The 15,164-nt window shown below is 63.7% G+C and overlaps 1 protein-coding gene across 18 annotated transcripts in view; it reads left to right on the forward strand.

Annotated features, from left to right (window-relative positions):
• The window catches only part of LOC103825267 (transcription factor COE4-like), a 23,984-nt gene extending 11,295 nt beyond the window's left edge, over positions 1 to 12,689 (forward strand). Inside the window, exons 7-17 of one of the 18 annotated variants that reach the window (XM_050973387.1) lie at positions 362 to 479; positions 2,459 to 2,592; positions 2,676 to 2,802; positions 4,515 to 4,603; positions 5,366 to 5,431; positions 6,086 to 6,227; positions 6,792 to 6,971; positions 7,704 to 7,895; positions 9,922 to 11,078; positions 11,116 to 11,191; positions 11,325 to 12,689. In XM_050973387.1, coding sequence (XP_050829344.1) covers positions 362 to 479; positions 2,459 to 2,592; positions 2,676 to 2,802; positions 4,515 to 4,603; positions 5,366 to 5,431; positions 6,086 to 6,227; positions 6,792 to 6,971; positions 7,704 to 7,895; positions 9,922 to 9,992 — 1,119 coding nt within the window. In that variant the 3' untranslated portion in view covers positions 9,993 to 11,078; positions 11,116 to 11,191; positions 11,325 to 12,689. The other 17 variants (XM_050973389.1, XM_050973391.1, XM_050973393.1 and 14 more) reach the window with 17 other exon arrangements.
• Positions 12,690 to 15,164: the final 2,475 nt, after the last annotated feature.

The following is a 15,164-nucleotide window of genomic DNA, read 5'->3' on the forward strand; positions in this document are numbered from 1 at the left end:
ATGGGGACAGTGTGGGGACATCGTGGGGACACCACACACAGCGTCCCTGCGCTGTGACAGGGCTGTGACAGGGGAGGGGACACCGCTGGGACACTACAGGGACACCACACCCAGTGCCCCTGCAGTGTCCCCAGCCAGGCCAGGGGACCCGGCGGGGTGACAATGTCCCTTGTCCCCACAGGTGGTGGTGTCCACCACGATGGCCACGTCCTGGCTGTGGCAATGTCCCTTGTCCCCGCAGGTGGTGGTGTCCACCACGATGGCCATGTCCTGGCTGTGACCGTGTCTCTTGTCCCCACAGGTGGTGGTGTCCACCACGATGGCCACGTCCTGGCTGTGGCAATGTCCCTTGTCCCCGCAGGTGGTGGTGTCCACCACGGTGCACGTGGACGGCCACGTCCTGGCCGTGTCCGACAACATGTTCGTCCACAACAACTCCAAGCACGGCCGGCGCGCCCGGCGCCTCGACCCCTCCGAAGGTCAGGGGACACCTGGGGACATCTTGGGGACATCTTGGGGACATGTGTTGGGACCCTGCCAGCCTGGCCTGGCACAGCCCTGGTTATTCTGTGTCCCCACCCTGCTGTCCCCAATGTTGGCGCTCGTTCTTGGTTGGGTGTCTGTGGGTGCCGCCCCATCTGTGTCACCGTGGTCACCTTGGGGACATCTTGGGGACATCGTGGGGACATGTTTTGGGATCCTGCCAGCATGGCCTGGCATGCCCCTAGTGATTCCTGTGTCCCCACCCTGCTGTCCCCAATGTCTGGTGGGCCCATCCATGGGTGTCTGTCCCCATCCATGTCACCGTGGCCACATGGGGACATCTTGGGGACATCTTGGGGACATGCCATGGGACCCTGCCAGCGTGGCCTGGCACCCCTGGGTGATCCCTGGTGTCCCCAATGGTTGTGCTCGTTCGTGGTTGGGTGTCCATGGGTTCCTCCCCATCTGTGTCACTGTGGCCACCTTGGGGACATCTTGGGGACATGTTTTGGGACCCTGCCAGTGTGGCCTGGCACCCCGTGGGTGATCTCTGTGTCCCCACCCTGCTGTCCCCAATGTCTGGTGGGCCCATCCATGAGTGTCTCTGTTTGTCCCCACCTGTGTCACCATGGCCACCTTGGGGACATCTTGGGGACATGTTTTGGGAGCCCCCAGCCTGGCCTGGCACCCCTGGGGTGATCCCTCTGTCCCCACCCTGCTGTCCCCAAGTGTCCTCACCCATCCATGTTGGGCGTCCTTGGGTGCCTCTGTTTGTCCCCACCCGTGTCACCGTGGTCACATGTGCGTGTCCCCCAGCCACATCCATGTGGCCACCTGTGATTGTCCCCATCTGTGTCCCTACGTCTGTCCCCAGTCATGTCCCTGTGGCCACCTCAGTCCCTCCCCAGCCATGTCCATGTCCCTGTGTCCCCATATCTGTCCCAGTCCATGTCCCTGTGGCCACCTGTGTCTGTCCCAATCCACATCCGTGTCTGTCCCAGTCCATGCCCTCGTGTCCCCATCAATGTCCATGTCCCCATGCCTGTCCCCATCCATGTCCCCATCCATGTCCATGTGCCCATGTCCCCATGCCTGTCCCCACATCTGTCCCACTCCATGTCCATGTCCCCATGCCTGTCCCAGTCCATGTCCCCATGCCTGTCCCCTCTTCCCTGTCCCCCCCTCACTGTCCCTGTCCCTGTGTCCCCATGCCTGTCCATGTCTGTCCCACTCCATGTCCATGTCCCTATGGCTGTCCCCACGTCCCCATGCCTGTCCCAGTCCATGTCCCCATGCCTGTCCCCTCTTCCCTGTCCCCATGTTCCCATGCTTGTCCCCATGTCTGTCCCACTCCATGTCTCTATGCCTGTCCCTGTGTCCCCATGCCTGTCCCAGTCCATGTCCCCATGCCTGTCCCCTCTTCCCTGTCCCCCTCCACCTCTCTGTCCCTGCCATCACTGTCCCTGTCCCCTTCACCAATCTGTCCCTGTCCCACCCCTCTGTCCCTGCCATCGTTGTCCTCGCCATTGCTGTCCCTGTTCTGCCACCTCTCTGTCCCCACCATCTCCGTCCCTGTCCTTTCCACCCCTCTGTCCCTGTCCCTCCCAGTCGCTGTTGCTGTCCCCTCCACCCCATGGCTGTCACTGTCCCCTCCACCCCTCTGTCCCCACTCCTCTGTCCCTGTCTCCCCCCCACCCTTCTGTCCCCATCCCTCTGTCCCTGTCCCATCCCTCTGTCCCTGTCCCCCTCGATCGCTGTCCCTGTCCCCTCCACCCCATTTCTGTCGCTGTCCCCGCCACCCCTCTGTCCCCACCCCTCTGTCCCTGTCCCCACCCCTCTGTCCCTGTCCCCCCCCACACTTCTGTCCCCACTCCTCTGTCCCTGTCCCCCCCCACCCTTCTGTCCCCACCCCTCTGTCTCTGTCCCCACCCCTCTGTCCCTGTCCCCCTGCCACGTCTGTCGCTGTCCCCTCCAGCAGCCACCCCCTGCATCAAGGCCATCAGCCCCAGCGAGGGCTGGACCACGGGCGGTGCCACCGTCATCGTCATCGGGGACAACTTCTTCGATGGCCTCCAGGTGCTCTTCGGCACCGTGCTGGTGTGGAGCGAGGTACGGCCGGGGGTGGCGCGGGGACACCTCGGGGACACCGTGGGGACGCCGCGGGCCGGGCTGAGGCCGTGTCCCCCCCGCAGCTCATCACCCCCCACGCCATCCGCGTGCAGACCCCCCCCCGCCACATCCCGGGGGTCGTGGAGGTGACATTGTCCTACAAGGCCAAGCACTTCTGCAAGGGCGCCCCGGGACGCTTCGTCTACACCGGTGAGCGACGGGGACAGCGGGGCTGCATGGGGACAGCGGGGCTGCATGGGGACAGCGGGGCTGGGGACAGCGGGGCTGGGGACAGCGGGGCTGGGTGGGGACAGCGGGGCTGGGTGGGGACAGCGGGGCTGGGACAGTGGGGCTGGGATGGGGACAGCGGGGCTGCGTGGGGACAGCGGGGCTGGGACGGGGACAGCAGGGCTGCATGGGGACAGCGGGGCTGGGACAGTGGGGCTGGGATGGGGACAGCGGGGCTGGGTGGGGACAGCGGGGCTGGCTACAGCGGGGCTGGGACGGGGACAGCGGGGCTGGGGACAGCGGGGCTGCATGGGGACAGCGGGGCTGGGGACAGCGGGGCTGGGTGGGGACAGCGGGGCTGCATGGGGACAGCGGGGCTGGGGACAGCGGGGGTGGGACGGGGACAGCGGGGCTGGGTGGGGACAGCGGGGCTGGGGACAGTGGGACTGGGACGGGGACAGCGGGGCTGAGGACAGTGGGACTGGGGACAGCAGGGTTGGGGACAGCGGGGCTGGGGACAGTGGGACTGGGATGGGGACAGCGGGGCTGGGTGAGGCCAGTGGCACTGGGGACAGTGGGACTGGACAGGGGATGTTGGGACTGGGGACAAGGGGGCTGGGTGGGGACACTGGGACTGGGATGGGGACATCGGGACTGTGGACATCAGGACTGGGTGGGGACACCGAGGCTGGACTGGGGATGTTGAGACTGGGTGGGGACATCATGGTTGGGATGGGCGCATTGGGACTGGGGACATCAGGGGTGGGGAGGGGACATCGGGACTGGGGTGGGGACATTGGGACTGGGGACATCGGGATTGAGGTGGGGACATTGGGACCGGGGTGCAGACATCAGGACTGGGGACATCGGGATTGGGATGAAAACATCGGGACTGGGGTGGGGACACCTGGGATTGAGATGGGGACACCCAGGAAAGGGATAGAGGCTGCTGGGATTGGGATAGAGATGACTGGGAATGGGGTGGGGACCCTGGGATTGGGGTGGGGACATTAGGATTGGGCTGGGGACACCTGGGAATGGGATGGGAACACCCAGGAATGGGATAGAGTGCACTGGGATTGGGATGGGAACACCCAGGATTGAGATGGGGACGCCTGGAAATGGGGTGGGAACACATGGGAATGGGGTGGGGACATTGGGATTGAAATGGTGACACCTGGGATTGGGATAGGGATATCCTGGAATTGGGATGCAGACATTGGGATTGGGATGGGGACATCGGGAATGGGATGGGGACACCCAGGACTGGGATGGCGACACCTGGGATTGAGATAGGGATACCCAGGAATGGGATAGAGATCACTGGGATTGGGGTGGGGACACCTGGAAAAAGGGATGGTGACACCAAGACTGGGATGGGGAGATGTGGGAATGGGATAGAGTGTCCTGGGATTGAGACCTGGGAAGGGGACACATAACCCCATAAAGGGGTGGAGACCCCCAGGATTGGGATTGGGCTGGAATATCCTGGATTGGGGACACCTGGGATTGGGATGGGGACACCTGGGACTGTGACATGCACCCGTGGGGTGGGGACACAGAGCCTGGGAAGGGGACAGAGCCCCTGTGACAGTGACACAGACAGCCAGGACAGTCCCCAGCCCCTTGGGACAGTGTCCTAGCCCGCGGGACATTGTGACAGTGACAGTGACAGCGGTGTCCCCTGTCCCCAGCCCTGAACGAGCCCACCATCGATTACGGGTTCCAGCGGCTGCAGAAGGTGATCCCGCGGCACCCCGGGGACCCCGAGCGCCTGCCCAAGGTAGGGGACAGCCACACCCCGGGGGACAGCCACACCCCGGGGGACAGGAGGGACACCCCGGGGACACGGGGATTCCCTGGCAGCCCCCCAGGGGCAAAGGGCAGGGAGGGGGTGGCAGTTCTTGTGTCCCCTGGGTATGGCAGGGCTTGGGGCAGGGGGGGATGGGGGGGGTTGGGGACACAGCGGGGACATGGGGGGGTCATTGGGGACACAGAATGGGGACAGGCGGGGGTCATTGGGGACACAGTGGGGGGGTCATTGGGGACACAGAATGGGGACATGGGGGGGTGTCATTGGGGACACAGAATGGGGACACAGGGCGGGGGTCATTGGGGACACAGAATGGGGACACAGGGGGGTCATTGGGGACACAGAATGGGGACACGGGAGGGGTCATTGGGGACACAGAGTGGGGACATGGGGGGGTCACTGGGGACACAGAATGGGGACACGGGAGGGGTCACTGGGGACACAGAATGGGGGGTCAGGAGAGGTGACCAGGGGGAACACAGTGGGGTCATTGGGGACACAGAATGGGGACACAGGGGGACCATGGTGGGGGACAAGGGGGTGGTGATTGGGGGTACAGAACGAGGGGACACAGAGGGAGTCACTGGGGACACAGAGTGGGGACATGGTGGGGGGTCATTGGGGACACAGAATGGGGACACAGGGGGACCATAGGGAGTGGGCTGGGGGTGCAGCACCCCCTGACCCCCCTATCCCCTCGCTGTCCCCTCGCTGTCCCCTCGCTGTCCCCAGGAGGTGCTGCTGAAGCGCGCGGCCGACCTGGTGGAGGCGCTTTATGGGGTCCCCCACAGCAACCAGGTGTGTGGGGACACACCTGGGACACCCCTGGGACACTCCTGGGACCTCCCTCCCTGGGACCCCCCGCCATGGGACAACCCCAGAGACCCCCCCAGTGTCCCCTGGGGACCCCCTAGGGGACACCCCTGGGACTCCCCACCCCAGGACACCCTGAATTCCCCCCCTGCCACACCTGGAGGGTCCCGGTCCCACCAGCTGGGACAGTCCCAGTCACTCCTGGCCCATCCCAGGGTGACCCTGTGGGTGATGGGGTGACACCAAGGGGTGGCTCTGTGGGGTGGCTCTGCTGGGTGACATCAAGGGGTGGCACTGCGCGGTGACACCGAGAGGTGACACTGCAGGGCACCATCGAGGGTGACACTTGAGGGTGATGCTGTGCTGGAGGGTGACACTGTGGGGTGGCACAGAGAGAGGTGATGCTGAAGGTGACACCAAGGGTGGTGTCACACGCCTCTGTGTGGTGACACTGTGGGGTGGCACTGCAGGGTGACATCGAGGGGTGACACTGCGGGCTGACACCTCTGTGAGGTGGCACTATGCTGGAGGGTGACACTGTGAGGTGACACTACGAGGTGGCACTGCAGGGTGCCACCCAGAGGTGCCACCAAGCAGTGCCACCCTCACTCGGTGGTGACACCACTGCCGTGTCCCCAGGACGTGCTGCTGAAGCGGGCGGCCGACGTGGCCGAGGCGCTCTACAGTGTCCCCAGGGCCCCCGCGCATGTCACTGTCCCCTCCTTCGGCGGGGGACAGCTCGGCCTCGCCATGGGCGACTCCCCGCAGGGCTCCGAGCAAGGTGCGAGGTGGCCTCGGGGTGGCGGGAGGGCTTTTGTCCCGTCCCTGGGCGGGTGCCACCTGTCGCTGTCCCCTCAGGGCTCTGACCAAGGTGTGCGGTGACCTCGGGTGGCCTCGGGGTGGCGGGAGGGTTTTTGTCACCTCCCCAGTTTTTTGTCACCTCCCCTGGTGGTACCACCTGTCGCTGTCCCCTCAGGGCTCTGACCAAGGTGCGAGGTGACCTCGAGGTGGCGGGAGAGATTTGTCCCCTCTCCAGGAGGTGCCACCACTCCCTGTCCCCTCAGTGCACTCTGTAACGTGCGCGGTGGCCTCAGGGGGGTTATGTCCCCTGGGGAGGCGGTGGCACCGTGTCGCTGTCCCCTCAGGGCTCTGACCAAGGTGCGAGGTGGCCTCGGGGTAACCTCGGGTGGCGGGAAGGCTTTTGTCCCCTCCCCGGCGAGTGCCACCGTGTCGCTGTCCCCTCAGGGCTCTGACCAAACTGCGCGGTGTCCCTGGAGTTAGGGGGGGTGTCCGGAGAGTCCTTGTCCCCTCGGCGGGCGGTGCCACCGTGTCGCTGTCCCCGCAGGGTTCTCGCGCAGCCCCGGGACGCCCCCGGCGCGGGGGTTCGGCCCCCCGGGCTCGGCCCCCCAGCAGGGCTTTGCCGGGGCCACCGGGGGCTTTGGCGGGGCCACCATGGCCGGGCTGGGGGTCCCCGGGTCCCCTCCGAGCTTCCTGAACGGCTCCACCGCCACCTCCCCGTACGCCAGTGAGTGACACAGCTGGGGACACCCCTGGAGGGCGGGGACGCGGGTTCGGGGGGTCCCCAAAGTCGTGTGACAGCCCTGGGGGGGTTCATGAAGTCATGGCCCCAAAGTCATTGTGGGGTCCCTGGGGGTCCCCAGAGTCATGGGCCAGCCCTGTGGGGTCCCTTAAAGTCGTGTGACAACTCTGGAGTGTCCCCAAAGCCATCACTGAGGGCGGGAGAGGGAGTGGGGACATGGCCAGCTGAGGTGGGACAGACCTGTCCCTGTCCCCATCCTGGCCCGTCGTTGTCATTGTCCCTGTCCCTGCCTCTATCCCTCTCCCTGTGCCTGTCCCTATCTTTGTCCCCTTCCCTGATGTGTCCCCATTCCTGGCCCTGTCCTTGTCCCTGTCTCTGCCTCTCTCCCTGTCCCCATCCCTGTCCCCATTCCTGTCCCTGTCCCCATCCCTGTCCCTGTCCCCATCCCTGTTCTGGCCCGTCCCTGTCCCCATCCCTGTCTCAGCTCTGTCCCTGGCCCCATCCCTGTCTCAGCTCCGTCCTTGTCCCCATTCCTGTCCCTGTCCCCATCCCTGTTCTGGCCCCATCCCTGTCTCAGCTCTGTCCCTGTCCCCATCCCTGTCCCTGTCTCTCTCCCTGTCCCTGTCCCCATCCCCATCCCTGTCCCTGTCCCGCCCTCTTCTGTCCCCTCGCGGTGTCCCCTGTCCCCATCCGAGCCGTGTGTGACTGTCCCCTCAGTCCTGCCCGCCAGTCCCCCGCTGGGCGCCTCGTCCGTCGCTGTCACCTCGGGCCCGGGCACGGCCACCTCTCCCGGTGGCTTCTCCTTCTCTCCGGTGACGATGATCTCGGCCGTGAAGCAGAAGAGCGCCTTCGCGCCCGTGCTGCGGCCACAGGGGTCCCCCCCGCCCGCCTGCGCCAGCGCCCTGCAAGGTCAGCTGTCCCCAAGGCCACCAAGGCCACCAAGGTCTCTGACACCCAGCCCCGGGTGGCCCCTGCCCCATGGAGGGTCCCCGGTGTCACCACACTGCTGATGTCCCGTGCCTGGGCGTGGTTGGGTCTGCTCTGTGCCACCAGTGTCCCTCTCTGTCCCCAGTGTCCCCACTGTCCCCAGGGTCCCTGACATCTGTCCTCATGGCTGGGTCTGCCCTGTGCCACCCTTGTCCCTCCCTGTTCCCCATGTCCCCAGGGTCCCTGACATATGTCCCCATGGTTGGGTCTGCCCTGTGCCACCCTTGTCCCTCTCTGTCCCCAGGGTCCCCAGTGTCCCCACTGTCCCCAGGGTCCCTGACATCTGTCCCCATGGCTGGGTCTGCTCTGTGCCACCCTTGTCCCTCCCTGTACCCCATGTCCCCAGTGTCCCCAGTGTCCCCAGGGTCCCTGACATCTGTCCCCAGGTGGCCTCTACCCCATGGAGGGTCCCCGGTGTCACCACACTGCTGATGTCCTGTGTCTGGGCATGGTTGGGGCTGCCCTGTGCCACCCTTGTCCCTCCCTGTTCCCCATGTCACCAGTGTCCCTGACATCTGTCCCCATGACTGGGTCTGCCCTGTGCCACCCTTGTCCCTCTCTGTTCCCCATGTCCCCAGTGTCCCCACTGTCCCCAGGGTCCCTGACATCTGTCCCCATGGCTGGGTCTGCTCTGTGCCACCTGTGTCCCTCTCTGTCCCCAGTGTCCCCACTGTCCCCAGGGACTCTGACATCTGTCCCCAGGGTCCCTGACATCTGTCCCCAGCCCCATGGAGGGTACCCGGTGTCACCACACTGCCGATGTCCTGTACCTGGGCATGGTTGGGCTGCCCTGTGCCACCCGTGTCCCTCTCTGTCCCCAGGGTCCCTGACATCTGTCCCCAGATGTCCCCAGCCCCATGGAGGGTCCCTGGTGTCACCATGCCCCTTGCACCTTTCTACCTCTCTGGCCAGGGCTCTGCCCTGTGCCACCCTTGTCCCTCTCTGTCCCCATTGTCCCCAAGGTCCATGACATCTGTCCCTGGTGGCCCTGTCCCGCAGAGGGACCTCGGTGTCACTGTAATCCTTGGACCTGCCCAATGTCCTGCCCATGGGTGTGGCTGGGGCTGCCCTGTGCCACCCTGGGGGCTGTCCCGCTGTGTCCCCAGTGTCCCCAAGGTCCCCAGTGTCCCCAACACCCACCCTGAGTGAGTCCCTCTGCCCCACGGAGGGTCCCCAGTGTCACCGCACTCCCTCCCTGATGTCCCTGCCCCTGTGACGCCCATACCTGAGGTTGTCTCATGCCACCCGCATCCCTGTCCTGCTGTGTCCCCAATATCCCCAAGGTCCCCAGTGTCCCCAACGCCCACCCTGAGTGAGTCCCCCTGCCCCACAGAGGGTCCCCAATGTCACCACACTCCCTCCCTGGTGTCCCTGACCTGTGACGCCCATACCTGGGGTTGTCCAATGCCATCCGCGTCCCTGTCCTGCTCTGTCCCCAGTGTCCCCAAGGTCCCCAGTGTCCCCAACACCCACTCTGAGTCCCCCTGCCCCACAGAGGGTCCCCAATGTCACCGCACTCCCTCCCTGGTGTCCCTGCCCTGTGACGCCCATACCTGGGGTTGTCCAATGCCACCTGCATCCCTGTCCTGCTGTGTCCCCAGTGTCCCCAAGGTCCCCAGTGTCCCCAACACCCACCCTGAGTCCCTCTGCCCCACAGAGGGTCCCCAGTGTCACCACACTCCCTCCCTGATGTCCCTGCCCCTGTGACACCCATACCTGGGGTTGTCCAATGCCACCCGCGTCCCTGTCCTGCTGTGTCCCCAGTGTCCCCAACGCCCACCCTGAGTGAGTCTCCTTGCCCCACGGAGGGTCCCTGATGTCACCGCACTCCTTTCCTGATGTCCCTGCCCTGTGCCACCCACATCCCTGTCCCGCTATGTCCCCAAGGTCCCCAGTGTCCCCAATGTCCCCAGTGTCCCCAGGCTGACGCTGTCCCTGCCCTGCCCAGACCCAGCTTTCGAGGACTCGGACAAATTCCACGCTCCGGCGCGGCCGCTCCAGGGATTGGCCTATTCCTAAGGACGGCATCTCCGGAGGGGCTCCGGACCCCCCATCCCACCGGGACAAGGACTGGGGACGTCCCTGTCCCCCGTGCCCTCCCCTCAGAGCTGGGCGGAGCCGCCACGCCGAGCGGGATGAGGGGACCCGGCCCCCCGATGTCCCCACCCCGGGTGGCCCCGGCCTGGCCCGGCTGAGGGGGGACTTGGGGAAGTCCTGGAATGAGCCAAAATTCCTGGGGTTGGCCTTGGGAAGAGGCGGAGAGAGCCGGGAATGGGGCGGAGGAGGGAGCGGGGTGGAGGCGCCGGGATGGGCGGGAGGGGTGGTCCAGGATGGGGTGGAAGCTCCAGAAAAGGATGGATGATCCAAGGTGGGATGGATGATCCAAGGTAGGATGGATGATCCCAGTTGGGATGGATGCTCTGGAAAAGGATGGATGATCCAAGGTGGGATGGATAATCCAAGGTGGGATGGATGCTCTGGAAAAGGATGGATGATCCCAAGTTGGGATGGATGCTCTGGGATGAGATGGATCATCCAAGGTGGGATAGATGCTTCAAGTGGGATGGATGATCCATGTGGGATGGAAGCTCCAAGGTGGGATGGGTGATCCAAGGTGGGATGGATGCTTCAGGTGGGATGGATGATCCAAGGTGGAATTGGAGCTCTGGAAAAGGATGGATGATCCAAGGTAGGATGGATGATCCAAGGTAGGATGGATGATCCAAGGTAGGATGGATGCTCCAGGTCAGGATGGATGTTCCAAGGTGGGATGAATGTTCCAAGGTGGAATGGAAGCTCTGGGATGAGATGGATGATTCAAGGTGGAATGGATGATCCAAGGTGGGATAGATGATCCATGTGGGATGGACGTTCCAAGGTGGGATGGAAGCTCTGGAAAAGGATGGATGATCCAGGTTGGGATGGGTGATCCTGGTTGGGATGGATGCTCTGGGATGAGATGGATCATCCACGGTGGGATGGATGCTTCAGGTGTGGGATGGATGTTCCAAGGTGGGATGGAAGCTCTGGAAAATGATGGATGATCCAGGTGGGATGGATGATCCATGTGGGATGGATGCTCCAGGTCAGGATGGATGATCCAAGGTGGGATGGATGATCCAGGTGGGATGGATGCTCCAAGGTGGGATGGAAGCTCTGGAAAAGGATGGATGATCCAAGGTGGGATGGATGATCCAGGTTGGGATGGATGCTCCAAGGTGGGATGGAAGTTCCAGGATGGGTTGGATGGTCCAGGTGGGATGGATGCTCTGGGATGAGATGGATAATCCCAGGTTGGGATGCATGATCCAGGATGGGCTGGATGCTCCAGGGTGGGATGGATGTTCCAAGGTGGGATGGAAGTTCTGGAAAAGGATGATCCAAGGTGGGATGGATGATCCAGGATGGGATGGATGATCCAAGGTGGGATGGAAACTCCAGGTGGGATGGATGATCCAAAATGGGATGGATCTTCCAAGGTGGGGTGGATGATTCAGGAGGGGTGAAAGCTCTGGAATGGGATGGATGATCCAAGATGGAAGGGATGATCCAAGATGGGATGGATGCTCTGGAAAACGAAGGATGATCCAAGGTGAGATGAATGATCCAAGGTGGGATGGGTACTCCGGGATGGAAGGGATGTTCTAGGTGGGATGGAAGCTCTGGAAAAGGATGGATGATCCAGATGGGAGGGATGATCCAATGGATCATGGATGCCCTGGAATAGGGTGGATATTGAGGATTAGAGGGATGCGCCAGGAGAAGATGGATGCTCCTGGGCAGGGGGGATGATCTGGAGTGGGATGGGTGGATGGATGGATGGATGGATGGATGGATGGATGGACGGATGGATGGATGGATGGATGGATGGATGGATGGATGGATGGATGGATGGATGAATGATGGATGGATGGATGAATGATGGAGGGATGCAGGGATGGATGGATGAGGGATGGATGATGGAGGGATGGATGAATGATGGATTGATGGATGGATGGATGGATGGATGGATGATGGATGGATGGATGGATGGATGGATGGATGGATGGATGGATGGATGGATGGATGGATGGATGGATGGATGGATGGATACTCCAAGGCAGGAGGGCTGATCTGGGACAGGATGGATGCTCCCAGGAGAGATGGATGCTCCAAGGTGGGACGGATGCTCCGGGTGGGAATATCCTGGATCCCCCAGGACGGGATGGATGCTCTGGTGGCACCCGGCTCCCCCCACCTTTCCCGGCTCTCTCCCTGCTCCAATCCAGAGCCTCACCCACAATTCCAGAACCCGATCCCAGAATCCCAGATCCCGGATCTCCGCCTGTCCGGGATCAGGATCCTGATGCCACCTGAGGCGTGGGGACACCGCGGTCCCTGTCCCCTGCCACTAATTATCGCCATTATTAATGATATTAATTATCAGAATTATTGTGACCACAGGGAGGGGGGAGGTCCCTGGGTGTCCCTGGGTGTCCCTGTCCCCTCCCCCAGCCGGGAATTTTGTACATAAAACGGGAAAATTTCCCAGCATTCCCCCTTTTCCCCCGCTCGGGGGGGGCTCGTGTCCCTCCCCTCCGTGTCTGTCCCCTCTCGGTGTCACAGCGTGTCCCCCCCACCCCGGGCTGGGGGGTGACCCTTGGGGACAATGTCCCCCCCCCGCCTCGCGGAGGTGGCGCAGGGCGTGGCCGGGGGCCCGAATGGGAATTAAAGACCTCGTGGAAAAGCTGCGACTCCCGGGATTTTTCCCCCCCGGGATGGTGGCACCGGTGTCACCCGGCTGTCCCCACCCCTTGGGGACACAGCGGGGATGTCCCCACGCCCAGCCCCGGCTCATTCCCCACGCTGGAGTGCCGGGAATTCTCCAGGCGCGGCTCCCGGGAGCTGCCCCAGCCCCGTGTCCCCTCCCCCGCCCCCCAGGCCACCCCCGGTCCCCTCCAGCTGCGGTGTCACCTCTTGTCACCTCCCCCCGCCCCCGCGCGCCGGGATGAGCGCAGGAGGAGCTGGAATTAATTGCGTTAATCAAGAAAGGTTAATGAGGAGGTGGCGGTGCCAGCGCGGGGGGGGTGGCACAGCTGGCAGCGGCACGGGGATGGCGACACGGGGCGGGGACACCGACACGGGGCGACACGGGGCTGGCAGCGCGGCTGGGGACACCGCGTGACCCCCGTGGGGACAGCTGGTGACCCCCCTGGGGGCGGGCCACGCGTGCTGGGGACGGGGGTGGCACCGTGAGCGAGCATGTGTGGCACGGGCGGTGGGGACAGTCACGGGTGTGGGGGACACACGCAGGTGTTGGGGACAGTCACAGGTGATGGGGACACACGCAGGTGGCGCCATGGGGACACTCCCAGGTGTTGGGGACATGCACAGGTGGTGGGGACATACAAGTGGCACATGTTGGGGACACTCCCAGGTGTTGGGGACATGCACAGGTGGTGGGGACATACACGTGGCACATGTTGGGGACACACACAGGTGTTGGGGACAGTCACAGATGATGGGGACATGCAGGTGGCATAGATGGCGGGGACATGCTCAGGTATTGGGGACATGCAGAGGTGTTGGTGACACACGTGTGGCACTTCCCATGGGGACAGTGACAGGCGGTGAGTTCATGCCCAGGTGTTGGGGACATGTGGAGGGGACAGGCAGGTGGCACCGGTGGTAGGGACACACGCAGGTGTAGGGGACATGCACGTGGCACGTGCCATGGGGACACTCAGAGGTGTTGGGGACACGCACAGGTGTTGGGGACATCTGATGGGGACACGCATGTGGCGCAGGCGGTGTGGAGATGTGGCACACCCTGTGGGGACAGTCACGGGTGTTGGGGACATGCACGTGGCACAGGTGTTGGGGACACACAGATGGCACACGGGGACACGCATGTGGCACGTGCTGTGAGGACACTCACAGGTGTTGTGGACAGGTGGTGGGGACACACGTGGCACGTGTCATGGGGACACTCAAAGAGTGGGAACTTGTCCGGGTGTTGGGGACACACATGTGACATGCGGTGGGGACACTCCCAGGTGTTGGGGACACGCAGAAGGGACACGCACGTGGCACAGGTGGTGGGGACAGGCTCAGGTGTTGGGGACACTCACGGGTGTTGGGGACACGCAGTGGGGACACGCACGTGGCACAGGCGGTGGGGACAGGCTCAGGTGTCGGGGACACTCGCAGGTGTTGGGGACACGCAGAGGGGACACGCACGTGGCACAGGCGGTGGGGACACGCTCAGGTGTTGGGGATGCTTGCGGGTGTTGGGGACACGCAGAGGGGACACCCACGTGGCACAGGTGGTGTGGACACGCTCAGGTGTTGGGGATGCTCACAGGTGTTGGGGACACACAGAAGGGACACGCACGTGGCACAGGCGGTGGGGACACTCACAGGTGTTGGGGACACTCCCAGGTGTTGGGGACACTCCCAGGTGTTGGGGACATGCGGTGGGGGCACGCACGTGGCACAAGTGGTGGGGACACGCTCAGGTGTTGGGGACGCTTGCGGGTGTTGGGGACATGTGGTGGGGACACACACGTGGCACAGGTCGTGGGGACACGCTCAGGTGTTGGGGACACTCCCAGGTGTTGGGGACACACACGTGGCACAGGTGGTGGGGACACGCTCAGGTGTTGGGGACACTCACAGGTGTTGGGGACACGCAGAAGGGACACACATGTGGCACAGGTGGGGACACGCTCAGGTGTTGGGGACACTCGCAGGTGTTGGGGACACGCAGTGGGGACACGCATGTGGCACAGGTGGGGACAGGCTCAGGTTTTGGGGACACTCGCAGGTGTTGGGGACACTCCCAGGTTTGGGGACATGCAGAGGGGACACGCACATGGCACAAGTGGTGGGGACAGGCTCAGGCCACTGGTTATGGGGACAATCCTGTGGTGGCACCGGTGGTGGGGACACTCACAGGGCTTGGGGACATGGACATGGCACAGGGGTTGGGGACATGCACTGGTGGCCCTTCCCATTCCCATGGGTGCCCTCTCCCAAATCCCAAATTTGGCTTTGACCTCTCCCAAATCCCGAATTTCCCCAAATCCCCAGGTCCCAATCCCGGCTCTGCCATGTTTGGGGTCATGGCTGATCCCAGGATTTGGGGCCAGGAAAAATGGGAAGGGATAAAGCCAAGAGGGAAAAATGGGAATGGGATAAACCCAAAGGGGG

Source organism: Serinus canaria, chromosome 4, assembly GCF_022539315.1.
Source record: "Serinus canaria isolate serCan28SL12 chromosome 4, serCan2020, whole genome shotgun sequence".
Taxonomy (NCBI): domain Eukaryota; kingdom Metazoa; phylum Chordata; class Aves; order Passeriformes; family Fringillidae; genus Serinus; species Serinus canaria.